Raw genomic sequence first — 27,251 nt, 5'->3', positions numbered from 1 at the left:
GAAAAATGAAAATGAACACCAAATGGCTCCCTATTTGGCTTATACTGAAAGAGTTTCACAAATGAAAAAACAATGCCAACATTACCTATTCTCTTAGGATTCGCTGAAGTCCTTGCTAAAGAAGATCACTTCACTCATATATATTCTAAATCCCACCCCTTCCACCACTGCTTAATATTACCTCTCCCTTGCTGGCAGATTCACTCACTCGTTTTAAGGGCACTTTTCCTTTTGCTATCTAACATTTTTTCTGACTTCTCCATCTTCAAAAAAAAAAAAAAAAAGCCTTTCCCTGATTTGCTTTTTACAGATATTTTTCTTGCAGCCAAACACTAGGAGTGTAAGTTTGCTATTCTAGACGCACATTTCTTTAACAAGGCTTGACAATGTAGCTTCCACCTCCATTCCATTGATGATTAGTCCTCTGAAAAGCTTCTAATCAACAATTACTTGCGGGGGCGCCTGGGTGGCTCAGTCGGTTAAGTGCCTGCCTTTGGCTCAGGTCATGATCTCAGGGTCCTGGGACTGACCCTGCCTCGGGCTCCCTGCTCACTGGGGAGTCTACTTCTTTCTCCCTCTCCCTTCCCCACTCATTTTTTCTCTCTCTCTCAAATAAATAAATAAATCTTAAAAAAAAAAAAAAAAAACCAACTACTTGCATATTCAGTGGTCTCATCTTCAGTCGTCTTCTCTCTTGATCTTTATTTAATAATGGTATTACCCTGGAACTGACATTGTCCTGAAGCCTCTCCTTTGTCTCCTGTGTGAGGCCATACTGTCCTACTTTCCCTCCTATCTCTATGTGCCTTTATTGGAACATTCTTTCTTGATTCCTTTTCTTTTCCCTCTCCCTTGTGAGTGCCTGCCAAGGCTACGTATGCTCTGGCTTTTGATTTTCAGTTTCAACGACATTCTCTATCCTGAAATTCTCACTTGCACTGCAGACCTGGATTGCCGTCTGCCCAGAGGACATTCCCTGAGAGAAGACTTAAGAATCCCACCTTTGCTTCTAACATTCAAATCCTCTGTAACCCTAGCCCTTCAAATAGTTCATGCTTCTGAAGTGCAGTCAGAAACAAAGACTCGTTCATGTTCTTCAGTTCCCAGATCCAGTGAGCAGCCTTGTCCTTCCTTCAAAATGTCATCCCTATCACTGCAACCAAGCATCCTTGTCTAAAGACCTCATACCTGCTTTCGCACAAGAGCAAAACCCTCCATTTCCCTGCTACCACCTATAATCTATTTTTTCTGCTACATCTATACTGATCTTCCTTAAATACCACTTTAATCACATCTTTATCTCTTTAATTCCTACAAACCTGTGACAGCTCCTCATTACCTAGTCCAGGCCAATTATATTATATAATCTGGATCGGGGTCAGCAAACTTTTTTTGTAAAAGGACACACAATAAATATCCTACGTTCTGTGTACCATACAATCTCTTTCACAACTACTCCATTCTGCCACTGTAGCATGAAAACAGCCATAAATCATACATAATCAAATAGGCATGACTGTGTTCCAAGAAAACTTTATTTATAAAACAAGCAACTGGCCAGATCTGGTCCATAGGCCATGGTATGCCATCCCTTATCTAAATCTACATCATATATTCGACTTGATTTTTCATAGGTTTCTCACACTCATTAAGTCTATAAACATTTATTAAGCATCTACTCTATACAGGCACTGTCCTTGTGGTTGGAATCTTTAGATTTATGGAGCTTTCACTTAATGAGAAAGAAAAATATGAGACAAGTAATTTTAAAAGTACTCAAAATTATCAAAGCAGAAGACAGAAGGTCTTGTGTATGTAGCAGGAAACAGTTCAGGAAGTCGGGGAAGGCACTGTTAATCATGAGTTAGGTAGGACAGAGTGGAAGAGGGCATAGAGCTTCCCTACAAGAGGTGAGAGCATATGCAAAGACACCAAAGCCAGGGTCTAGTTAGGAAGCTATGCCAGGGGGCGCCTGGGTGGCACAGTTGTTAAGCATCTGCCTTCGGCTCAGGGCGTGATCCCAGCGTTCTGGGATCGAGCCCCACATCAGGCTCCTCTGCTATGAGCCTGCTTCTTCCTCTCCCACTCCCCCTGCTTGTGTTCCCTCTCTCGCTGGCTGTCTCTCTCTCTGTCAAATAAATAAATAAAAATCATTAAAAAAAAAAAAAAGAAAAAAGAAAAAGAAAGCTATGCCAGAGCCAAAGTAGAAGAGCTGTCAGTGGTTTAGGCTAGGCAAGCAGCAATGGGGGAGTCAAAAAGGGAGTAAATTCATATGTTGGAGACAGAATCAACAGGATGTGGTGAAGAAGCAGAAATGAGGGAGAAAGGTAACTGAAAGGCAACCCTTAGGTTTCTAGCTGGAGAAACTAGGTGGACAGTGGTATCCTTGCTTCACTAAGCTAGGAAACCCGAGATTATGCAGGCACATTCTTACCTCTATAACTTCAGTTCATCTTATTTGCCCCAATATGCATATCCACCATCCCTGCAGTACTTGCCCCATATCCTTCAGTGTCTTCCATGGCCTATCCAGTCCATAGTAATCTCTCCACACTCTGAACTTTTATCAACTTTCAGTTCTCATCACATAGTTGAATCCTTAAACATAGTGTTCTCCCTAGTAGTAATGGGCATACTGGTTTTGTCTCTCAAGCAGTATTGGAAGTTGTGTGAAAGAAGAAATTATGTTTTATACGTCCTTCAACTGCTTCTGTGTCCATCGGTGTAGAGAACACAGTATGTGCTCAATGATACCTGTTGTCTAATTAATACACTCTATGTAAATAGGTAAGCCATTAATAGACATACATACATTCATATATTTATACACACACATAAACAATTAATTATTGGTTAGTCAAAGGAGATGAACTGAGAAATACACCATGGAGGGGGGCATGGAGCTGAGGTGATCAATTGTTTTCCATGTTAATCATTAAAGCTTAAAATTAAAATTAAATAATCAAAGAATTATAACAGCATATTTCTTTAACATAATACTAACTCACTGGTGAATCAGGAAAAAAATATTATGATAGAGGACTTTATAACAGATCAAGCATCATATCAGGACTCACCAACAGAAAATGAACAACATCTCCTCTGCAGAAGGCAAGCATGGGATTCACATAATTATGTACCGCCACAAAGTGCCAGGCCAGCAATGGAACACTGGAAGGATCCATCTACGTGAGGAAAAGGCCAAAACAAACAAACAACAACAAAATATATATATATATGGCATCACAGTTAACAGACAGCAGGACAAAGAGAAAACTAATTAAAAAGAGCATCTGACTCGTGTTCCTTGATAAAACTTCTCCCAATTTCTCATTAAGATTCCAATGAAGCAGGGACGGACTGGGAAGTGTCAAGAAGGAACTTTCCGGGTTAATGCTAATGTTCTGTATCTTGATAGAGGTTTGGGTTATAAAAGTATATACACTTGTTAAAGTTCATCAAATGTATGACCAAGGTCTGTGCACTTCACTGTAAGTAAATTCTACACCAAAGGAGAAACAAATATTGAACTCTAAACATAATGCATGCTGAACATTTAGGCAAATGAGTACTGACTTCTGCAATTTATTGGAAATACATTTAAAATAACATAATTTGGTGGGTGGATGGAGAGAGATATTTAATAAAGTACAGAAAACTATTAATGACAGAATTTAGATAGTAAGTATACAGATGTTCAATGTAAAATTCTTTCTACATCTCTATTTGAAAATGTTAATACTGGAAAAAAAAATACTAGTAAAAACATACAAAAAGATGCAAACATATACCACCATGATAAACCTCAGTTAGCCAGTGAAGCTAACCTAAGAAACACGAATGGCAATCCAAGCTGGCCGTGCCATCGGAAAGGGCAGATCTGCTTCCCCTGAGGCCCAGAGATAATGGAGTACCAATCAACGAACAGAAGAGTGGTCTCCCTCAGCACAGGGGCTGTGTTCTCAACTAGTCCTGGCTCTGTACCATCATTCTCCATCTCATCCCATCAATACCTCTCCTCACGGATACACTAGAAGATCACAACTCTCTGAAAAGAACCAAGCAGGAAAGGAAAGGGAAACTGGGGTATGCATCACAGATGCTGGGAAGTGTCATCCTCCAAAGTAGAATACTAAAGGCAGAAGCCAAAAGAAGGCCTATGTAGCCACAAATTATGCTAGATTCTATGGTGGGGTGTTCTCTATCAGTTCAGTATCAAAGCAGCAGCTGTTTATGAGAGGACAGCTTAAAACAATAAAAGTAAAAAAGCACAGACCTCATGATCTGTACCGCTCCAGTCACCACCTTATACTGCTTTGGTCACATCGATTTAAGTCCAGACAATGATCTTTGGAGCACTGACTTCCATTCCACCTTGTTTTCTGACAATCTCACAGAATTCGACACTTTCAAGTCATTTCCCCCCTTCTGACATGGTCTTTTGCCAATAAAATGGAGAGGTTTACTCACCCGTCCATAGGGAAAAGTCATCCACACTTTCAAGGACGGTTTCAATCCAATGACCAGTATCTTTAGGAGAAAAATATATTTTTAATGTTTACCCTATAATTTTCAAATTTTTGGTATTCAAAGCCTCTAAAAGTTATGAGTTTCACTTTCTCAATATACCAACCAACCTTTGTTAAGGATGCCATGGCCAATAAGGAAAACTGTGTGATGGGATGATCTTTCAACTCAGGCTTCGAATGGAGAGGCTCAATACAGCAAACTTCCCCCTTGGAACCACTGAACAGACATCTAGATTCACATGTTCTCACCCCCATCACTCTCCTGCAAAGGTAACCAAAAAATTCAGAATTGATTTAGTAACGATTCAAGGCACTACCGCCACTAGCATGGACTACTACAACAGCCTCCTAACTCCTGTTCTTGCCTCCAACACTCCAACTCCACAGGACACTAGCAGGTTCTCTGCAACATCTAGGTCAGATTTACCACTCTTCTCCTACAAACACTCCAATGGCTTGCCACCGTACATAAGATAAAATCCAAACTCTTTACCATGTTTTCAAAGGTCCTATGTGATCTGGCTCCTGCCTTCACTCTTTTCCCACTATTTTTTTTTTTTTAAGATTTTATTTATTTATCTGACAGAGAGACACAGCCAGCGAGAGAGGGAACACAAGCAGGGGGCGTGGGAGAGGAAGAAGCAGGCTCCCAGCAGAGGAGGGAGCCCGATGCGGGGCTCAATCCCAGGACCCTGGGATCAGGCCCTGGGCCAAAGGCAGACGCTTAACGACTGAGCCACCCAGACGCCCCTCTTTTCCCACTATTAACAAAGTCATGCTCCAGCCACAACTGCCTCCTTCTGTTGCTCCAGCAAGCCAAATTTGTGCCCACTTCAAAACCTTTGTGCTTGAACATCCCTTCACCTAGAACACGTCTAGATCTTTGCATTTGTTGACCAGATTATCACTCAGGTCTTTGCTCAAATGTCAACTTCCTGAATTATCCTCAAATGCACTCCAGCAAGCTGACTGGTCTTATTTTCTTCAAAGCACTCATAACTCTCTGAAGTTATTTCATTTATGTATTCATTATCGTGTCTCTACCCCCGCCCCAACTAGAATGTAAGTTCTATTAGAGTAGCAGGCTTGTCTGGTTCACAGCTGCAAGTCTAGTGCCTAGAACAATGCCTACACATAGGAGATGCTCAGTGAACATTAGCAGAATAAACAAGTAGTACTTTGTAAGCAATTATGTTGGGCTTAGCAAGGTGAGAAAGTATGAGAAACATAAGAAACAGTCCTTACTTTGAGAACTTATGGAAATACAGCATGCATTGAATTTTATGTTCTACTTGTTAAAAAAAAAAACAACCCTGCTTTATAAATATTCTCCCATATATCTAGACAGTCTTTGCTCTTAAAGAGAAATATGGTAATTCCAAGGCAATAAAAACCTTTTTAGATATTAGAGTTAGAATCAACTGGGCCTGGGGCCTAAACCGAAATTAGTGACATACTCCAGAATTATGGTCCCCAAGACTGAGAGCTCATATGAATTCCCTGGGGAGCAGGAGTTCAGAATCCCAACTCAGACCTACAGAGACAGAATTCCGGGTGGCCATTCCTGGACCTCCAAATGTCCCATAAGCCTCCCCAAGTCATAACCTATTTTTAATCACATGGCTTTTCCAGACCTCTTCATGTTCAACTTCAAGTGATTAAACCAGAGCTAGTCTTTTCATTTCATTTGTCAACATATGTCCTTTAGTTGCTTACTTAAATGTCAATTCAAAAACAGAGCCTCCGCTGTCATTACAAATTGCAAGAGTTGGATCATCTGTAAACTAAACAGAGAAGAAATTCACTTTCTTAGAGATTTTTCAACAACCAGTCAAGTATGAAAAAGGGAAAAAATTATAATGTCTTAAAAATCTAAAACCAAACACATTTAATAGCATTTGAAATCACCTAGATTTAGTTCATCATTCTAAATATACAAACCCACCCATATTCAGAGTAAAAATGGCTCAATATCTTTAAAAAACTGAGGCTTTAAAAAAGCAAACCCACCTTTCATTGGGATCAAAGAAAAATACAAACTATGACTCATAAAAGCCCTAAGTTCTCCCCTTGAGTTCTTAACATTAACTTTTTCTAAGCTGCTATTAAACTGAACAGGGTATACTAGATACATTTGCAGTTGCCTAGTTTTCAAGAACAGAGAAAGAGTAAAAGATATTTGCAATCTTTGGGAAATAAACTTGAATACGTTTTCTGAATAACTGATGAATTAGTCCACTATATTTAAAATAGTTTAACTTTTTATGGAGTGATTCCAAATATGTGCTGTCTCCTGATTTTATCTGACGGTGTACACATCAGTTATTATCACCTACTCTGGAAAACTCAAAATGACAACTAACGTGCGCAATGACAGACAGTCCTAAGGGCTCATGAGGTATGGTAAATGTGAACGCTGTAGGATACAAAACTGAGTAACCCGAGTCACTCCGAGTGACCGGTCTCCCTAACCCAAAAGGTTGGTGAGCCATCCTAAATGGCGTGTCTTTGTTCTCTTAGGGACAGTTAAGGTACAGAAGACTACTGTAAAATTATTCTTCCCACACACAGGCATAACAAAGAAGACCCACACTTTTGCTCTCAAGGCCTCACTGAGCAATTGCCAGAGTGAGAAATATATACCTGGAATGTAGGAAAATCAACTGAACTTGCATTTTTATTTATTAATTTTCTACTTATCTATGTGTTTTGTAATGTATTTCAATATTAGTACAGTACAATTATAGTATTTTCAAAATAAATTTTATATATACATATACATATATGTACACACACACACGAACATATACACATACATGTATTAAGGATGTAAGCCCAAGTTGTTATTGCTGGGATATAGGGTTTAAGTTTGGAGAACAACGAATAAGAGTACTAAAGAGCAAGTGGCTGTTGTCAATGCAAGACTCTGGAAGTATTCAATCACATATATCCTTGCTACCTCTTACTCCAATGTCACAGCGTCTGCATGCAACGCCGTTATCACTAATCCCAAGCAATACACTTCTATGATTTTATCCTCAGCCACATTCTTCTCTTTCCTCTCTGCCTTTATCTCTTCTGTTTCCTGTTTCTCTCAAGTATTTTGCTTTCTCCTGTACATGAACTGTCCTTTTACAAACACCACCAATTAGTTATCCCTTCAACCTAATGTTTATTGAGCAGCTACCATACATAATCCAAAAATAAGTGAGAAACAGACTCAGGTTTCAAAAATCTTCATCTATTAAAGGAGAGAAGACATAAACACAAACAACTCTATAGGAAAAAAGGTCAAGAAAAACTGCCATGATGTTCAGAAAAGAGGGAAATTTTACTTGTCTTGGTTGCTTTCACTGTTACTAAATGCTTCAATGCTGCTCTGTCACAAGACACTTTTATGAAACTAACCTAAACGCAGACACACAAACTCCAGATGCTTACAGACTTGAAAAAGCATATGTACGGATAAGGGAGGTCTGCACAGCCAAGCAACCAAATGTGTACGTGATTAAAATCTAAAAGATCTGATTTTAGACTTCCCTAGTTACAGTCCTTTACCTTTTATGCTTCTGAACACGGGCTTGACAGCATACAAAAACCAAAGTTCACATTGTATTTATAAATGAAATCTGTTACCTAAGTTGGCTTATTTTTTTCAGACCTGTAAGGAGAAAGCCAAGACTCAAATCTTAAAGCTTTTCCCTTAGAGGCCTGAAAGAAAATAAACCAACAGATCTGGTCCGAAACATAATGCAAACCTTGGTTCTTTCACAGCTGATGCCTTGAACCTCAGGTAACTCCCAACAAAATGTGACAGAGCAACGTTGGTGGACTAAACAAAAGGTAAAAAGACCTTTTTAAATCTTCACTTGAGTTTTCAGCAAGGTACTGCTGACAACCTCTGGTCTAGGATCACATCGGTTTACGCTTTCTGCTGCTCTGTTAGACGTCAACCCAACGTACAGCTGAATGTTACCATGCTAGCCCATCTCTGGTTCTAACCTGCAAAGCATCCTATTGGGCTAGTCAAACAAAACTTCATTTTCAAGGATTCTGTTTATAAAGAAATGTGCTTAAAAATGCATACACAAACATAATAATAGAAGTTATTAGACAAAAAACCCAAAGGTATTACCTTAATATGTAATATTGCTGTTCCTGGAGGATGAGCATCTGTTATTGATCTGAGAAGTTTTCCACTGGCTAAATCCCACATCGTGATCTGTAAGACAACTAAATGCTTCAAAAACCAATCTATTGCTTTTTTGGACTTAAGTATTCTGCCTTGTGGCTGAAATAATCCATCCCTGGTCTAATAAACATTGCAGGCAAAAAGCTATGAAGTTGAAACATAACCGAAGGTTGCAGATTCATTAAAGCATAGGGCCTTTATTCCATCTTCAATTTCCCTTCATCCTGCCCAACCTACTTTTCCCTTCAGATTTTAAATGCTGTTCTTATACCAAAAAGTAAAAAATTTCTTCAATGAGTCAATCTCTTTAGCATTGGTAAAAATTATAAGAAAGGCTCACTGCCAGACCAAGTAGTGATGTATAAGTCAGATGAGAAAAGCCAAAACTTATTGCCAGTTTCAGAAATAGAAAGCAATTCTAAGAGTTATCGAGGAACACAGTAATGAGAATAGAGAAAGCAGAACATAGTATATTTAAAAAGCAGCAACAATTACCTATGTTACTATAAGGAAGTAAATTTTGATACAATAGTCTGGTTGGTTTGTAAAAGCTATTTACTTATATAGACTCATAAGTTAAAATATTAAAAATCACACACTCTGGCTCAGTTGATAAAAATTATTAAAAACTGAACAAAAGTTAGACTGAGCAATCTCAGCTCTACAGACATGCCACTTTACAATTTTTGGTCTTTGAGATATTGATCTAGAAATACTGGTTTTTTTTTTTAATTAATCAAACTGGGCAAATTTAATGCAATATTTTATTTTCACATCCAGATACTCGATACTCAGATAATCAATGCAGTGAGTTCCCAAATATCAACAAATGGACCGTAATAGCTGTGTTTGCATTTTGCCTAAACAACTGCTTTGTACATACTTTATGCCCTCATCTGTCCCACCCATGCTTTTCTCCTAGCTCCAGTGTTACCGCACTTCATTCTTTTCCTCCAAATTTTTATTTAAATTCTAGTTAGTTAACATATAGTGTAATGTTGGTTTCAGGAATAGTATCTAGCGATTCATCACTTACACACAATACCCAGTGCTCATCACAAGTGCCCTCCTTAATACCCGTCACCCATTTAGCCCACCCCCCACCCACCTCCCCTCCAGCAACCCTCAGTTTGTTCTCTATTGTTAAGAGTCTCTTAAAGGTGCCTGGGTGGCTCAGTCAGTTGGGCGTCTGACTCTTGGTTTAGGCTATCATGATCTTGGGGGCGTGGGACTGAGCCCCCCAACAGGCCCCATGCTCAGCACGAAGTCTGCTTGTCTCTCTCCCTCTGCTCCTCCCCAGCTAATGTGCTCTCTCTAATATATAAATAAAATCTTTTAAAAAATAGTCTCATGGTTTGTTTCCCTCTTTTTTCCCCTTCCAATATGTTCATGTTTTGTTTCTTAAATTCCACGTGAGTGAAGTCACATGGTACTTCTCTGCCTTATTTCACTTAGCATAACACACTCTAGCTCCATCCATATAGTTGCAAATGGCAAGACTTCATTCTTTTTGATGGCTGAATAATATTCCAGTGTCTGTGTCTGTGTGTGTGTGTACACACACCCCCACATCTTCTTTATCCATTCATCAATCAATGGGCATTTGGGCTCTCTGCATTGTTTGGCTACTGTTGACAATGTTGCTATAAACATCGGGGTGCATCAACTCCTTCGAATCTGTATTTTTGTATCCTTTGGGTATATACCTAGTATTGCAATTGCTGGATCATAGTGTAGTTCTATTTTTAACTTTTTGAGAATCTCCATCCTGTTTTCCAGAGTGGCTGCACCAGTTTGCATTCCCACCAACATGTAAGAGGGGTTCCCTTTCTCTGCATCCTCACCAACATCTGTTGTTTCCTGTGTTGTTAATTTTAGCCATTTTGACAGGTGTCAGGTGGTACAGAGATACTAGGTTTTTAAAACTTATTTTAACATCTATGGATAAATAAGGTCACATTTACCTGTCCTTTAGCAAAGCCACAGAGAAGTCTTGAGCAGTCATTGTTGATACTGAGAGCAGAGATGGCTCCATACTGACCTCCAACACTAGTGCTACCCAGACAGAGTCGCAAAGCTTGATTCTGATCTAAAGAAAGAGATTTGTAAAATCAGGTGAAAGAAATGAAAGGAATGAAAAAATATGTATTTAGTATCACCTTGTTTTCAAAGACTTGGAGGTAGCAACAATCAAAAGAATCAAAGGATGAAGTTATATTCATTTTAATGTATTTATTGAGCATGTAGTAGATGCTGGGCACTGAATTAGATACTAAGAATGAAGAAAAAACCAGATCTACAAGTAATATAGAACCTGCTAATAAGAAGTTAAAAAAAATCCGTAAGTAATCTTTATCTCTTTGAACAAATGAACTATCTTTCATCTGTCTCGTTTTAAAATTGTATTTCTTGCTGTGTTCAGATGCAAGGTTACAGAGAATACCACCTTTTAAAGTAGCTTTAAAATTTCAAAAATCAAAATTTATTAATTCAGAATTCATAATATAATTTACATTTATATTATCCACAAAGAAAAGGTTTCCTAGGCAAATTAACAGTGCAAACAAAATTACAGAGTAAATATTTAAACTACTTAAGAAAATTATTTTCAAGCATCAACATTTGATATGCTAAAAGCAAATAATTCAAATCTCTACTAGATTAAGTTATTTAAGGGTAAGGATCTTGCCTTAATCAATTCTGATTTTTCTCCAGGAGACATTCAACTATTTATTAAAATTTATTATCTAATAATTAAAAGAATTCCTCTAAGGCTTCTCATAGGCAATGCTTATTTTGTACAGAGTTCATTATTGTACCCACTTGAAAACAATGAAATAAAAAATTCAAGTATAAGAAGGCATGCCTACAAAATTTAACTGTTTAGGGGGAAAAAAACTCACCATATTTGCACAATCTGGAGTTCTCTGAAGTCACCCAGCAATTGTCTGTGCCTCCCTTAACTACTGACATGCTATTCTTTGGAGGTAAGTATGTCTTACTTCCACTATTAGACTATGTCCTTTCTAAGGGCTAAAATCATAAGTGAACTGACACTCCCAAAAACCTAGCCCGGTGCCCTGCACTCAGGAGGCATCTGACAATCATCTGAATAGCTTCCACATTTGCAAATCTTCCTTCCATAAGGGTAAATCTAGTTATCAGAAATCTAAAGACATTGATCCTCAGATCTTGGGAGTAATACTATGTAAACCTTTTGCCCATCCAAAGTGAATACCGTTAAGAACATTTTTCAGTGTTCATAAACTGGCTCAAATAGCAATCCCCATCTCCCAAAGGAGTTCTGACACAATTAATGGATGCACTGTATTTGGCACACAGAAAATACTCAATGTTTTCTGAAATCATTTTGGCTTTTAGCCTTCTAAGACAAATATTCAAAAAGGAATAAAATTCATAAATATATAAGGCCTGGTGTATTTAAAATGCCATTATCTTTATTCACCTCTAGAACGATTACAATTACAGATTTTCCCCTTCCTTACATATTTTCCTTCCTCTCCCAATTTGATCCAAATTATTAAAATTTCCTTTATTCTATTTTCCCAACTCTGAATTCAACATCTCGTTTTATTTTTGCTTTACCGAAACTGCCTGCCAAAATAGTGTTTTCCATGATCCGTATCTTATCAGGGATGCCTCATACAATTAGTGGATTATCCGTATATCTTATTTTGCAAACTGTCAAGATAGGATCTTTAGGCAACAATGTTTCTCTACATAAATAAATAAATAAATAAATAAATAAATAAATAAATAAATAAATAAATAAATAAAAACACTACTTTGGGTCTTGTGTGGAGGCAACACATGGAATTAAAGTAAGAGGACAAAGACAGAAATTCCGTATCAGCCTCACAAAGAAGCCCCAGGAGTCTGGGCTGCCTGCCTTCCAGGCACAGAGTAGTGTCTGAATAGCATCCTGCTGGGATCCTTTGTAATCTGTGCTTTGAGATCCAAACGTACTCAGTTCTGATCCACCATACTTAAAGACACTCACTACTGCTTTCAGATTTAACAAAGTTCACATTTAAGACTATTTTAAGTATTCTTATAACTCAAGGAGATTAAGAATAGGAGAACGAGGGAATATGATAAAATAAAAAATAAGGGTACCATTAAGGGAGGAAACAAAGAAAAGTGACGAAGAAAAACTTCTGGATTAAAAACCCAAACAGGATTCTGCTTTCATAATGGGTCCTGTGCACTAAAAACTAGCTGCAACACAGGGGACCAAATTATCAAGCCTGGTCATTCCTGAAATATGTATGAAATTTACCTCCCATGGGACTGTGTCAATGAAAACATTCTTAACTTTTTCCCTTGATTTAAACAATGTATTCGTTATCTTTACAATGTTCCTTTATATGGTAAGCACGGCAGTGAGGTGATGGACAGTGTGTAAAATATACTCTGGTTTTAACTCCATAAAGATATTTGTCAATTCTTACTGCTGTCTTTATACATTCTATATTTATGGCCCCGTATTAAAAAACCTGCTATCATTCAATTTAGACTAAATTCAGAAAAGGTAGAATTTCTGTGTAAAGAAGAAACCAGAATCTTATGAGAGAGGTTTCTTCTGCTGGGGTAACTAAACATTCTGTATCCCAGATTATTCTGGACACTTCTGGAAAAGGCTATTTGGTAAAACTAAAAATAAACCTCTTCCAAATACTTGAATTCTAAAGTTATATGGAAAGAACAGAAGGACCTGGACAGAAGCAAGAGAGGTTAAAAAAAAAAAAAAATCAGAGCTCTCCATACTGCACTCCTCCAGGGGTCTCTCGATCGCCTTAATTATTAAGGAAAAATTCTATTTTCCCTGCTCTTGAAGTCTGCTTTATCTATTGTTGGGAGAAACCATTAAATTAGCAGTACATCTAATTTCATTTACAGAGTTACATAAAATCACATTTGGTTGGCATTGTCAACTTAGTTTTAAAAAAAAATTGGAGTGGGTCCTTATAAAGCAAATAACTCTAGGCAAGAAATATGAAATGAGACTATCAGTTTTCCTATAAACTTCACAGAGTTGGCACAGAGCTTAAATAAGAAAATGCCTCCGAAAAATGTGAAAACTACCAAATGTTACAAAAATGCAAGGAATTATTATTAATAATAAATAGGTTACCAATTAAGATAACTTGAAGCCTAGTTATCACAAATGCTACAATGAATTATACCTATTTCTTTTATTAGTCTATCTTTCAAAGTATACTTTGCTTAGGGCAGATCTACTCAGTGTATTCTGGGCTTAAGAGTAATGTGCTAAATAGGAAAGAAAAGCCACAAGTAATGCATAAGTCTGTAATAGCCATAAAATCTAAATCTGAACATACTTCAAGAGAATTTCTGCTCTTTCCACATACCAAAATTGACCCAATCCTCTACTTCTTCATCCCTAATTTGTTTTAACTAGTTCCCAAAGACCTTCAAAGAAGGAAATAACTAGATTCTAGAAGAAATCAAATTTAATTGTGTATAGAGGACTCTTATTGCCAGCATTCATCATTCTTCAATACTATTCTTCTTACCCTTTGTGCATATTAAAATATTCTCTAAGACCAAAAGAAGAAAATAGGTAGTAGAAAACATTTTTCATTAAAGATCATAAAACAGTAGAATCACTTTACCTGACCTCCACCTAACAAACACACAGAATTAAAGTCCTCATACCCTCTGTAAAGCTCACTGACAGAAGCCCAGGACACAGTGAATTCCCATGGCTAACTGGCTATCATCTAGAATGCTGACGCTTACAGTAACCTAGCTGTGTTCATTTCCAAAACTGCTCGTGCCTCTGTAATGTTACTGGACTTTAAAAAATTAATTAAACAATAGGTGAACCAATGAAATAGAGTGAAAAAGAAAGAGCTATTGTTTCCATGAAAACTAAATGAATGCTCATGAAAAACCTGGTAAAGGTGTTTCATTGAAAACCTGTCATGAAATAAGATGTGGACAAGCTAACTGTCAAAGATTGAAGAGTTGTTTGGTGAAAATCTACAATTTTGTACTTCTCAATTGATTCAGAGGTGTCTAAGCTTCTACCTTTTTTTCTTTTAATTAAAAGTGCAAATTTCATGTGACTCATTACTGATGCAGTTTATTCCCAAAAAAGAGCTGCTGACCTCCAACTGGCAGATACAAACTCAAAGAAAAGGCTTTGGGCTGTATCAAAAGATTAAGGAGAAAAATCAATATTTGTATATTTTCAGTCAAATTAAACACTGAAAGTATGCATATATTTATAATTTTTAACATCCCCTGCTTTAACCAGTTTCAGTTAGCTGGTTTTTTTCAGTAAGCATTTCACAAGAAGGCATAAACTGTAATTGACAGCATTCTCTTTCAACACTAAAAAGGTCAAAATAAAAACAGTCACTCATGCAAACCAAAATTACTATACCTTTTCCTTTGAATCCATGGAGAAAAGATCAAAAGAAAGAGAAAAGCAAGAAATCAGTTCAAAAGTTCAGAGAAAAGACAGGTAAAATTTCAAAAGTATAAGTGACAACATTTAGTTATCTCTGGGAATGATACTAAATGTAATTAACCAATTTATGATTATATTCAGGTATTGATTATGGGAAAGAGAAAATGCTAATAACTGAATTATAGCACAGTAAATAAATCCAAGTCCAGGAAGTTTGATAGAAATAAAAACAACTTCAAAAAGATAATCTACTAAAGTATACTAACAACCCAAAAAAATAGGGCCTTGGAATACGGACACATCTTTATGAAGATTTGAATTTTGAGATCCTATATATAAGAAAGAGCCAAGATATATAATAAATATCACATACTATAGTCCATTAAAATAAGCAATATACATCACTTTTAAGAAGCTTACAATGATCAGTGTTTTAATGACCCAGGCCTCTATTGCAAAAAGAACCTAATGTCACTTAAAACAAGTACAATTCTTCCTGCTACACTTTTCCTATGATCAACAAAGATATTTAAATGAGATCAAATTTAACCCAGACACTTCACAGTATCATCACTCTGCCATTTGTTACTGCCACTCAGGCAATTTTTAATCCATTTGTTAAAATTCACTGTCCAAATAATCAGATTTTCACAAAAATATTGAGTAAAAGTTACTAACTGCATGATTAAAGACCCAAAGCATTATCAGAATGATTCTTTCTCAAAATGTTCACTTTGGCATATTCCTTTTCCATGAGACTGTAATGAAAGATTACCATTTCATCATATCTAAAACAGCTGTTGAGACCTTAAAAAATTAAGAAGCAGTCCCAAGGAAATTAAGAAGACAGTAGCAAAAGACAATGTACTCTTCTCCTCTGTTGAGATTTTATTTTTAAAGTATTCATTTAAGGGGCGCCTGGGTGGCTCAGTCGTTAAGCGTCTGCCTTCGGCTCAGGGCATGATCCCAGCATTATGGGATAGAGCCCTGCATCAGGCTCCTCTGCTGGGAGCCTGCTTCTTCCTCTCCCACTCCCCCTGCTTGTGTTCCCTCTCTTGCTGGCTGTCTCTCTCTGTCAAATAAATAAATAAAATCTTAAAAAAAAAAAAAAGTATTCATTTAATTTGTTGCAATAGCTCTACATGGGTTTGATTATAACAGACACATATTCCTATAACCCTGCAGTAAGGAAGGGATGTTAAAGAGGATGGAGTTGAGGAAAAGTGAACAATGGTGAGTGGGAACAAAAAATCAACATGCATTCTGCTGACAGATAAACATATACATTATACTTGATTCTCATTCATCTTAGTTCTTCTATTCTTTTCTTCATTTATCTTGGAATTTGCCTCCTTTTCTCTGAGGACAGAATTACTGAGAATGGTGAAAATGCACTGATCTAGGATTCAGTATTTCTTGATTCTGAACTTGGCTCCGTGTATCTCTCTTAGTCTCTCTAGTTCTCAGTCACCTCATATGTAAAATAAGGGGACTAAACTAAAGGTCCTCTTAAGATCCTTTCCCCAAATCCTTTCAATCTAACACCAATTATGCCTCCCCAGGAAAATAAGCATTCTTACACCTGATAGGAGAGCAGGCTGGTAAAACGTTCTAGAAGCAATTAGGTAATATCATAAGTGTTTAAAATGTTCCTAATTAAATTATGAAACCTGGAAAAAATAAAAATAAAAAATAAAATGTTCATACCCTGACCTTAAGCAATTCCACCTTTAGGAATTGGTTCTAAAGAAGTAATCATGTGCACAAAAATGCAGTTACAAAGATGTTCACTGCTATACTGTTTGTTTAGAAACAACCCAAATGTCTTAGTGTAGGAAGTGGTTAAGTAAATTATGGTGAATCCATTCAAAAGACTACTATGTAGCCATTAAAAATGTTACAGATGAATATATAATTACATGTGAAGATGTTCATTATGATGAAAAAGCCGGTTACAAATTAACATGATTCCATTTTGGGTGTACATACAGATGTACAAAAAAAAAAAAAAAAAAGATCAGAGGGCCATACAGAAATGTTAGGGATTATTCCTGGATGGTAGGGTTTGTTATTTTATATCTTCAATCTTTTGTGCATCGAAATTTTCTACTATTAACACATGTCAATTATGAAATAAGAAAAAAACTATTATTCAATGAATCAATTCTAAAGTTCTCTCAAGAGAATATTTTCGTGTTCATTCTTCCCACTCCCAAACAATAAAACTCTATTATTTAAATCAATCACATGATAATTAAGATTATCATCTTAAATCACATAATTAAAATCACATAATTATAATCACATAATCATAATTAAGATTTAAAATCTTAAAATCATATGATAATTAAGATTTTTAGCATATTTATAAACAGGAATTCAAACTGTTCAAAAACAAGTGAAAAAAAAAGTTTTTCACTCATATGGTAAATAATGATGCAAGGCCAACAGAGATCAAATTGTTGTACTGTAGTACTGTTTATTAAAGTGTTCCCAGGTAACCCTTATACACCATCCTGTAGATTCCTTACTAAAATCCATTTAAGAGAGATGCAAAAGACTGAAGATGCAGAAGAGAATATTAAAAACGAGAGAAAAATATTGTCTAATAGTTTTTAAATAAAAAAACGGAAGAAGATGTTCTGCTCAAAGTACTGAATTCAAAAGTAAAGCACAGGGCTATTTAGTCTCATGTAGGGAAAAAAAAGAGAAAATACTTAAAATACTATCATCTACTATATAAATGAATGTTAACTTCTCAAACAATAAATCAATGTGATTATGGGCTAGAAACTTTTCAGGTTAGAGGGATTTACAATGTAAATGAAAAAGAACTTATTATCAGTTTGAGTTATGAAAAATTACTGAGAAAGCCTGTGAATCTCTTTCCCTGAAGATCTTTCAGAATACCTGCTAGGATATGATTTAGAATAAAAAATCACCACCAGCACAAACTGAGGCAAACAAGAGGGCAATCCAAGGTCCCTTCCAACTTTATACTCTTTCTGTCTAGGTCTGGAGGGTCAAAGATGTGATAACTTATAAATTCATGAAGAAGAAAAACTTGCAATGAGCAATAAAATGAACTTGGGTCAAGTAATTTTAATTACAAAACTACTGACTCAGTCCTCAGTAGTGGGTGGCTCAGTCAGTTAAGCGTCTGCCTTCAGCTCAGGTCCTGATCCCAGAGTTCTGGGACTCAGTCCCACATCAGGCTCCTTGCTCAGCGGAAGCCTGCTTCTCCCTCTCCCTCTGCCTCTGCCTGCCACTCCCCCTGCTTGTGCACAGCGGGCGCGTGTGCACTCTCTCCCCCTAAGACAATAAATAAATAAATAAATAAATAAATAAATAAACCCTACTGACTGCCACTTTTCAAGTTTTTCTGACTTTTTCACAAGAAAATAAAGTTTACAATTAAACTATTAAAAGATACAAAATCCAAAAGGATACTTAATATCTATAGTAGGAAAGTACTTAGAAAATTTACCAAATATTAAAGCCAATCCATGAGATGTACCCACAGCTATCAGACTGGACACTGCCTGAGAACAAAAGGGAAGATTACACTTTGAAATATTACATCAAGGATCTTAAAACAATCCGAATTGAATTTGTTGGTCTTCTTTCCTTGAGGCACCAGATGACATACCAACTATTATAAATAAGGAGAATTTCATCTAGGAGGCAAAACGGGAAATGAAACTCAGAACGTTTTATTTCTGGGAATCCCTCTAAATTTACTCCAAGGGTAACAATATCAAAATATCATATGTTCAACATTATAGACAAAAACACACCACTTAGCTTCCTCTAAAGCTATTTAAAGAAAAAAAAATTCAGGGGTCCAGACAAAGTAAGAGGTACTTATGCTACCCAACCAAGAGCCAGCTATGAAGTGTGGGAAAGGGGTGAGAAAGCCCTTCAGTTTATTCACAGGAGCCAAAAGGCACCAGAAATATTCAAAATTCAGCCCACTTCCTCACCAATCGACTAACTAATAAGAAAGCTACAGGAGGCAGCTGGAAGTATTCAAGAAAAGAAGGCACTAGTGTGCTTTCAATATTCCCCAGTTCTCTATAATCGCGCCACAGATTTACTATTTGGCAGGCTTGGCAAGGGAGTTCAGAACTATTAAATGTACTATTTACCACAAAGTGATTTCACCAAATGCTGTTTTCCACTCCCTTATAACCAAAGGGAGGCCAAATCACAGAAGGAGCAAATTTACTTGGGCATGGGAGGACCACATATAAATAAATCTGGAAAAGGCTAATCATTATTCCATTATATGTTTCTCAAACAAAAGCCTGAAGAATAACAATACACTAGAAAGAAAGAGAACATTCAATATGGAAAAATTTTAAACCTGATTACTGGCAGTAAATGACCTATGAATTTATTATCCTAATAATTTATGCAATAACTTTGAACATTAGAAGAATAAATCTAAGAAAACCCAATCAAATAGAAAGCTTACCTTTAAAGGATTATTTAAAGTGTACTTACAATTGCTGTAGGCAAGCCAGCATCCACTTTGTCCTAAGCGAAATTAAAAGAATATTTGAAAAGATACTCTCATTTTTAAACAGAAAATTATATAAGGCCCTCTCTTTACATATACTTTGATCCAAATCAATTCAGACAAGAGACGGAACCTTCATTTTTGCCCCCAACTAAGAGAAACCACAAAAGTTGTACAAAACAACAAAATATAAAAAGCATTAGAGCAGATTATTTTATTTTACCAACTTTAACAAATGCTTTAGGAAAGGTACTGATTATAATTGAAAACAAAGAGAGGAAAGAAGTTCCATTTTCAATAATGTGAATAAACTCGAAGCACTACAGGTTAAAATGAGAGCAGTACATAAAGATTTTAGGAAAGGGAAACATGCTAAAATATTCTTCCTCTAAGCTTCCTATCCAGCAGATTATCCAATAACCCTTCAATTAAACCCAAGAAGGGTGTATTCAATCAGTCCTCAAGCATAAGAAAATAAAAAATTAACTCTGTACAGTAACTGTATGACCTTGGAAAAGTCACCTAACCCTCTGGTTATTAGTCTCCTCATCTGTTAAAGGAAATAGCAAATACTGCCCTATATACCTCAATGTGTTGTCCTGAGGATCAAATTAAATGTAAAGTATCATATAAATGTAAAGGTATCTATTTGATGCTTTTATAGCTTTAAATAATAAGAGCTTACAGTGATTAGCACTGTAGTGATGAGACAGATAAAACATGTATTATTCTGACTTTCCAGATTAAGAAAACAGAAGTTTTAAAGAGCATAACTGACTTGCCCAAGATTACTCAAGAAGTGGTAGAAATAGGTCTCAAACTCAGCTTCAGTTCCCAGGCCAGGCCCTTTAATACCACTTCTACATTTCTCTCCTGTCTGTCCCTGTCAATGTGGTCGATTAGTTATTAGAATCTCTCAGAAGGCAGAATCTATTTTATACAACTTTATAGAGCTTCCTAGGAACTAACTCAAGAAGCTGATTCCAGTGAACAGGAATATAAGGAAGAACAATCACGAGGCTGCCATGTTCAATGTTCTGGATAGCAGGATATACCCAACCTTGAATGGATATGTGTAAGGTATACCTAACATGCTTGACAATTAAGATGCATTCAATAAATATCTGATGAATGACTGATGTGTGTCCTGGATAGGGGGAAAAAAATGAGCAAGCAGATGAAGAACATAAAGTAAATTTGAAATGGAGCCTGAATAATGAAATCAGAAGTCAGCTTACTTTAAAAGCTAAATAACAAAAATAAATAAATAAATAAATAAATAAATAAATAAAACATAAATATAAATAAATAAAAGCTAAAAAACCAACGATGTGGGAAGCACTTTGGAGATTACAGAATTTTAGTACTGGTGTTGCAACATCTTAGAGAAGTGATTCTCGAAAGCCAGGCTGCAGTAAAATCATCTAAGATACCTGTTAAAATGCAGATCCCTATGCTGTACTGCTAAAGATGCCAACTCAGTAGGTCTGGGGTGCTGCCCAGGAAACTGCATTTTAATCAGCATGGCAGGAGCTTCTCACACATTGGACACATTTTGGAACGCTGTGCTAAGGTATCTCTACTATCTTAGGTGATCATAAAAGTGTTAAATACTCTTTAAAATTAATTTGAATTAGTTTAAAGTATAGTCATTTGTCATAGTACTTTTATCTGTGAATGAGCTGTGAACTTCCTTCACAACTCCAAAAGTCTCATCTAAGTGTTCTCCACGCATGGACTACGAAGCCATGATGAGCTAGGCCCCAGGAAACCCTAATAACATCGCTATCGCTATCCACACGGCTGAAGGCATTATTGAACAACTATTCAGGAGAGATACCCCAAAATATAACTAGCTTTACATGTTAATAAACCAACCATCACAGAAAAGCATACAATTTAAATTGAGCTGGTAATCCAACATTAGGAAGGCAGAGTATGAGCACTGTCACAGGAAAAGCAGTTTTCATTTTAACAGACCAAAGGAGCTCAGCCATAGCAACGAAATAAGAATAGAATGCAAACACTCTGGGATTTATTAGAATTTTTCCCTCCTCTTCAAGAGGGAGAAGAAACCCTTTTTAAATAACAGATTTATCTAATCAATGTTCAGTGTCTGAGTTTTAGTTCAGTCTCCATTATTCAAAATATTTTTAAAACTGCACAGGTGGGTCAAATGACTGTTCTGGTTCATCTTGATCTTGAAAGGAATGAATTTCATCACCTACATAAGGATTAAATTCAGAAACGTCATGGAAATGTAATCCTCAACAGGTGGTTCCCATTCTAGCAAATCTGAGTTACTCTCCACCTAAAAGAGGAAGGACAATTGCCCAGGTTCCCTCCATGGCTTGACTATCTCTCTATTTAAATTGACTTCATGATATATGAGCTGGGTCAGGGTGTACCAATTGCCCACAGAGAACACTTTCTTTCTTTTTTGCTTTTTTTGTTGGTTTGGTTAGGTTTCTACAACAAAAGTTTTCTTGGATAAATCTGACAACTGCAATATGGTTATGATATCATGATGCCACTCCTATATCAAGCTCTTACCCTTCTGGAAAATTAAAACTTTGTCCAAACTGAATATGCAAAATATCAATTAAACTCCATGAAAACATTAAAAAAGTCAAAGTTCCTGGGATATGAATGTGTCATCTTTGTCATCATCACATTATACATAAGATCTACACAATGAATTCAGAAAACTAAAACTGAAAGACCACACAGAATTACAGGCTTTGAGGTCAAAGGAAAATTTGACAAAACATAACAGAATCAGCATCTACTGTCTTGATGACCTATTAAATATTTCTGCATCCACTCAGTGCTCTAAAAAGTTTTCAAAAAAGACCCCAGCTACTTTGTTCCAGCCATTACACACCGGCCACATTCACTAGTACCACCTCCATTTCACAACAAAGCAGCACTGCAGCTGGAGCCAGAAACCCCAATTTTGAGTAATTGTTCTGCTATCTCCTAACCCAATGATGTAAGACAAGTTAATATATCACCTCTCTGAGCCTCTCTTCTCATTTGTAAAACAAGATATGGCTTTCCTTACTTTCAAAGTTGTAAGAGTAAATAAAATAAGGTACATGAAAAGAGTTTTGTGAATTACAAGAAAATCACTCAGTTGTAAAAGATTCTGATCAATCATTTCTCCATATGAAAAGACTAAAAAAAAAAACCAAGTACTCTAACTCAACCAAATACACAAGATGGCAACTAAACTAAAAAGGAATTCAAAGAAAAGGCAGATAGTGTTCCTTTTAGGCTTGCTGCCATATTTCATTTAGGCACACCAGAGACTCTGAGCAGACCTTTATTTCATGGCTGCACTAATTTCTACGTCAAGATGTGTAGCCATGTCTTATGAGTCAAAAACAATCACACAAAACCCATGAAAGCCAGATTCTTTTTTTTTTTTTTTTTTAAGCCTCGGGCCAAGAGAAGTGCTGTGCTTTGTTTTATGCTCATTCCTACTTCATTATGCCATTGCAGGTTACAAAGCTGGGGAAGAGAACAAAATACTTACAGCTGCAGACACTATCTGGGCAGAAATTCCCTTCAAAAGTGAATGTCGCATAACTGACCCATGGAGTGAAAAAGAATCAGGTAATTTCTTCTTCCTAAAAAAAGAAATTAAAAGAAAAAAAAGAAAAATGTTTAAGAACATTAAAAAATTTTTGAAAAAGGAGGGTCTCAAAGCTTTGAAAGTCCAAAAAACACATAAAAATCAGAAATGTAGAAAACAACACTGACTGTATTTGTTAGCTCTGTTTGCAATGAGGTATAGAGAGTCCCACAGTCCTACATTAAGATGTTGTACTAAACCTGCCTTGAACCTCAGAGAAGCACAAGCAGGAAAATGAAAAAGCCACCATTCCCATTTTCACTGATTCAAACTGTTCCTCACCCACCTTAAACTATGGCAAGAGGTTCTACCACTCACCAGAAGGTTGCCTATCCTGCCCTGCATGTCTACATTACCTCCATCGACCTTCTACCCTTGCCCACCTTTCTTGCCCTCCTATCTTTAACTGCCCTCTCTCATTCTTCCACCAAGCACCTCAAATTCCCCACTCATTCTTTCTCTGCTGCTCCTACTAACAGCTCCTTTCACTTACCCAACTCATCATCATACAAAAAATATTTTTTAATTTTCTACCAAACACTGAGCACCTCTTCTATGTGACTGAAAGTATGCTCTGAGGATAAAAAAGTCAGTCAAGGTTACTATTCTCAAGGACCTCGCAGCCTAGCTAGAGAGACTAATAAATAATTTAATCTTCTTTTTTTTAAGATTTTGAGAGAGACAGAGAGAGCGCATGCATGGGAGGGAATGCAGAGGAGCAGGGAGAGGGGTAGAAGGAGAAGGGGACTCTCCAGTGAGCAGGGAGCCCGACGCAACTCTAAGCTCAATTCCCAGACTCCAGGATCATGACCTGAGCTGAACACAGACGCTTAACTGACTGAGCCACCCAGGCGCCCCATAAGTAACTTAAGCTTAAAAGATAAATGTTAGGAAAGAACAACAGATAAAGCACCACAGAGATGAAACAAAGAGGAGTTTAACCCTATTTATTAGGGGGCTATCAGGGACAAGATGTCTGACCTGGCCTTGATGGATAACTAGGAGTATGGAAGGCAACAAAAAGGCACAAACACAAATATGAAGATGTAAATGTGCACAGTGTGAGGGGAATGTAAGTACACAAAAGGCATGGACCAGGAGGATGGGTGTATGGGTGCTTAGAGATTAGGTCAAAATGGTAAGCAGGGTCCAGACTGATGCTATGCAAAAGAGTTCTGACATTAAATAAGGCAAAAAAAAAAAAAGAGAGAGAGAGAGAGATACCATATTTTTTTTGAGTACAGTTGACACATACTAGTTTCAGGTGTACAACTTAATGATTTGACAACTTTATACATTGTTTTGCTCACCACAAGTATAGCTACCAGCTGTCCCATTACATTGCTATAACAATATCACTGATTGTATTCCCTATGCTGTGCCTTTTATTCCTGTGACTTATTCATTAAAGACATCATATCTCTGAAGCAGGTAGAGACCAGTTATCATTTAAGTTATCATGGTTCCATACAAATTTTAGGTTTTTCTGCTTTTGTGAAAAGTCCCACTGGGATTTTGATAGAGACTGCACTGAATCTACAGAGGGTTTGGGGGAGTATGGACACTTTAACAATATTAATCCATGAACATGGGCTATTTTTCCATTTATTTGTGTCCTCAATTTCTTTCATCAATGTCTTATAAATTCCAGTGTACGGCTCTTTCACTTCCTGGGTTAAACTTATTCATAAGTATTTTATCGTTTTGATGCTACTATAAATTGAATCACTTTATTCCTTTTTCAGATATTTCATTGTTAGTGTTTAGAAACACAACTGATCCCAATTAGCCAAAGCAATCTTGAGAAAGAACAACAAAGCTGGAGGCATTACACTTTCTGATTTCAAACTATATTACATGCTATCAACAGTATGAAACAAAAAACAAAACAAAAATCAGTATGGTACTGGCATAAAAACTGACAGAGACCAATGGAACAAAACTGAGAGCCCAGAAATAAACAGTTGTATATACACTCAACTAATATTTGACAATGAAATCAAAAACACTCAATGCGGAGAGAACACAGTCTCTAATAAATGGTGTTGGGAAAACTAGATAATCACATGCAGATGAAACTGTACCCTTATCTTACACCACTCATAAAAATTATAGGGATTAAATGGGTTAAAGACTTAACTATAAGACCTAAACCATAAAACTCCTAGAAGAAAACATAGGGAAAAAGCACCTTGACACTGGTCGTGGCAATGGATTTTTTGTATAGGTCATCAAAAGCAAGTATAAATAAATGAGACTATGTCAAACTAAAAAACTTTTGCATAGCAAAAGAAAATCAACAAAATTAAAAGACAACCCATGGGATAGTAGAAAATATTTGTAAACCATTTATCTGATAAGGGGTTAGTATCCAAACAATACAGCAATCCTCCCTTATCTGCATGGTTTCAGTTAGTTCTGGTCAACCACAGCCCAGAAGCAGATGATCCTCCTTCTGAGGTATTGTCAGAAGGTCAATAGTGTAGCCTAATGTGATGTCATGCCTATGTCATTCACCTCACTTCATCACATAGGCATTTTATGATCTCAACACATTATAAGAAGGGTAGGTATAGTACAATAAAATATTCAAGAGAGACCACATTCACATAACTTGTACTACAGCATATTCTTATAATTGTTCTACTTTATTATTGTTGTTAATCTCTTACTGTGTCTATTTATAAATTAAATTTTATTGTAGGTATATACAGGAAAAACATAGTTTATATAGGATTCATTACTATCTGCAAGTTTCAGGCATCCACTGGAGGTCTTGGAATGAATGTATCCACTGTGGAAAAGGGAGACTACTATCTCAATAGCAAAAAGAAAAAAACCCAAACAATTTGAGTTAAAAAATAGGCAGAGGATCTGAATAGACATTCTTCCAAAGAAGACATACACATGACCAACAAGTACACGGAAAACTGTTTAGCATCACTAATCTTCAGGGAAATGCAAATCAAAACCACAATGAGACATCGCCCATTGGAATGGCTATTATCAAAAGGATAAAAGGGGCGCGTGGGTGGCTCAGTCAGTTGGGCATCTGCTCTCGGCTCAGGTCATGGTCCCAGGGTCCTGGGATTGAGCCCTACACTGGGCTCCCTGCTCAGCAGGGAGTCTGCTTCTCCCTGTCTCCGCCCCATGCTCATGCGTACACGCACATACATTATCTCCATCTTTCTCTTTCTCACTCTCAAATGAATAGGTAAAATCTTAAAAAAAAAAAAAAAAAAAAAGACAAGCAATCACAAGTGTTGGTGAGGATGTGGAGAAAAGGGAATCCTTGTGCGTTGGTGGGTGGGAATGTAAACTGGTGCAGCCACTGTGGAAAACATTATGGAAGTTCCCCCCAAAAATTAAAAATAGAACTACCATATGATCCAACAATCCCACTTCTGGGTATATATCCAAAGAAAACAAAATCACTATCTCAAAGAGATATCAGCACTGCCGTGTTCATTACTACATTATTCACAATAGCCAAAATATGGAAATAATCCAAGTGTCCACCTTCAGACAAATGGGTAAAGATAAGAAGTCACACTCACTCACACACACACACACACACACACACACACACGAGTATTATTCAGCCATGATAAAGATGGAAATCCTGCCATTTGTGACAACATTGAATGGACCTTGAGGGCATTATGTTACATGAAGTCAGTCACACAGAAAAAGACAAATACTGTATGATCTCACTTACATGTGGAATTTTAAAAAGACTAACTCATAAAGCCAGAGTAGAACAGTAGTTACCTGGGGCTGAGGAGTGAGGGAAATGTGGGGATGTTGGTCAAAGAGTACAAACTTCAAGTTGTAAGATGAATAAGTTCTGGAGATCTAATGTACAGCACGAGGAGTATAACTGACAATAACGTGTTATAGACTTGAAAGTC

The 27,251-nt window shown here is 36.7% G+C and overlaps 1 protein-coding gene across 8 annotated transcripts in view; it reads right to left on the bottom strand.

The window, feature by feature from the left end:
- Positions 1-27,251, bottom strand: part of VPS8 (VPS8 subunit of CORVET complex) — a 296,045-nt gene that overhangs the window by 201,882 nt on the left and 66,912 nt on the right. For 4 of the 8 annotated variants that reach the window (XM_057306778.1, XM_026497368.4, XM_048215283.2 and 1 more), the window contains 9 exons: positions 23,242-23,335; positions 19,688-19,720; positions 18,669-18,723; positions 10,686-10,810; positions 8,665-8,751; positions 6,246-6,313; positions 4,638-4,791; positions 4,471-4,530; positions 3,078-3,185 (listed from right to left, as the gene is read on the bottom strand). In XM_057306778.1, coding sequence (XP_057162761.1) covers positions 3,078-3,185; positions 4,471-4,530; positions 4,638-4,791; positions 6,246-6,313; positions 8,665-8,751; positions 10,686-10,810; positions 18,669-18,723; positions 19,688-19,720; positions 23,242-23,335 — 784 coding nt within the window. Of the gene's footprint in view, positions 1-3,077; positions 3,186-4,470; positions 4,531-4,637; positions 4,792-6,163; positions 6,183-6,245; positions 6,314-8,664; positions 8,752-10,685; positions 10,811-18,668; positions 18,724-19,687; positions 19,721-23,241; positions 23,336-27,251 lie in introns of those variants that run through there. The other 4 variants (XM_057306780.1, XM_057306781.1, XM_026497388.4 and 1 more) reach the window with 4 other exon arrangements.

Source organism: Ursus arctos, unplaced genomic scaffold (genome assembly GCF_023065955.2).
Source record: "Ursus arctos isolate Adak ecotype North America unplaced genomic scaffold, UrsArc2.0 scaffold_4, whole genome shotgun sequence".
In the NCBI taxonomy this organism is placed as follows: domain Eukaryota; kingdom Metazoa; phylum Chordata; class Mammalia; order Carnivora; family Ursidae; genus Ursus; species Ursus arctos.
The sequence above is the reverse complement of the archived record's forward strand: the minus strand, read 5'-3'. Positions and strand labels throughout refer to the sequence as shown.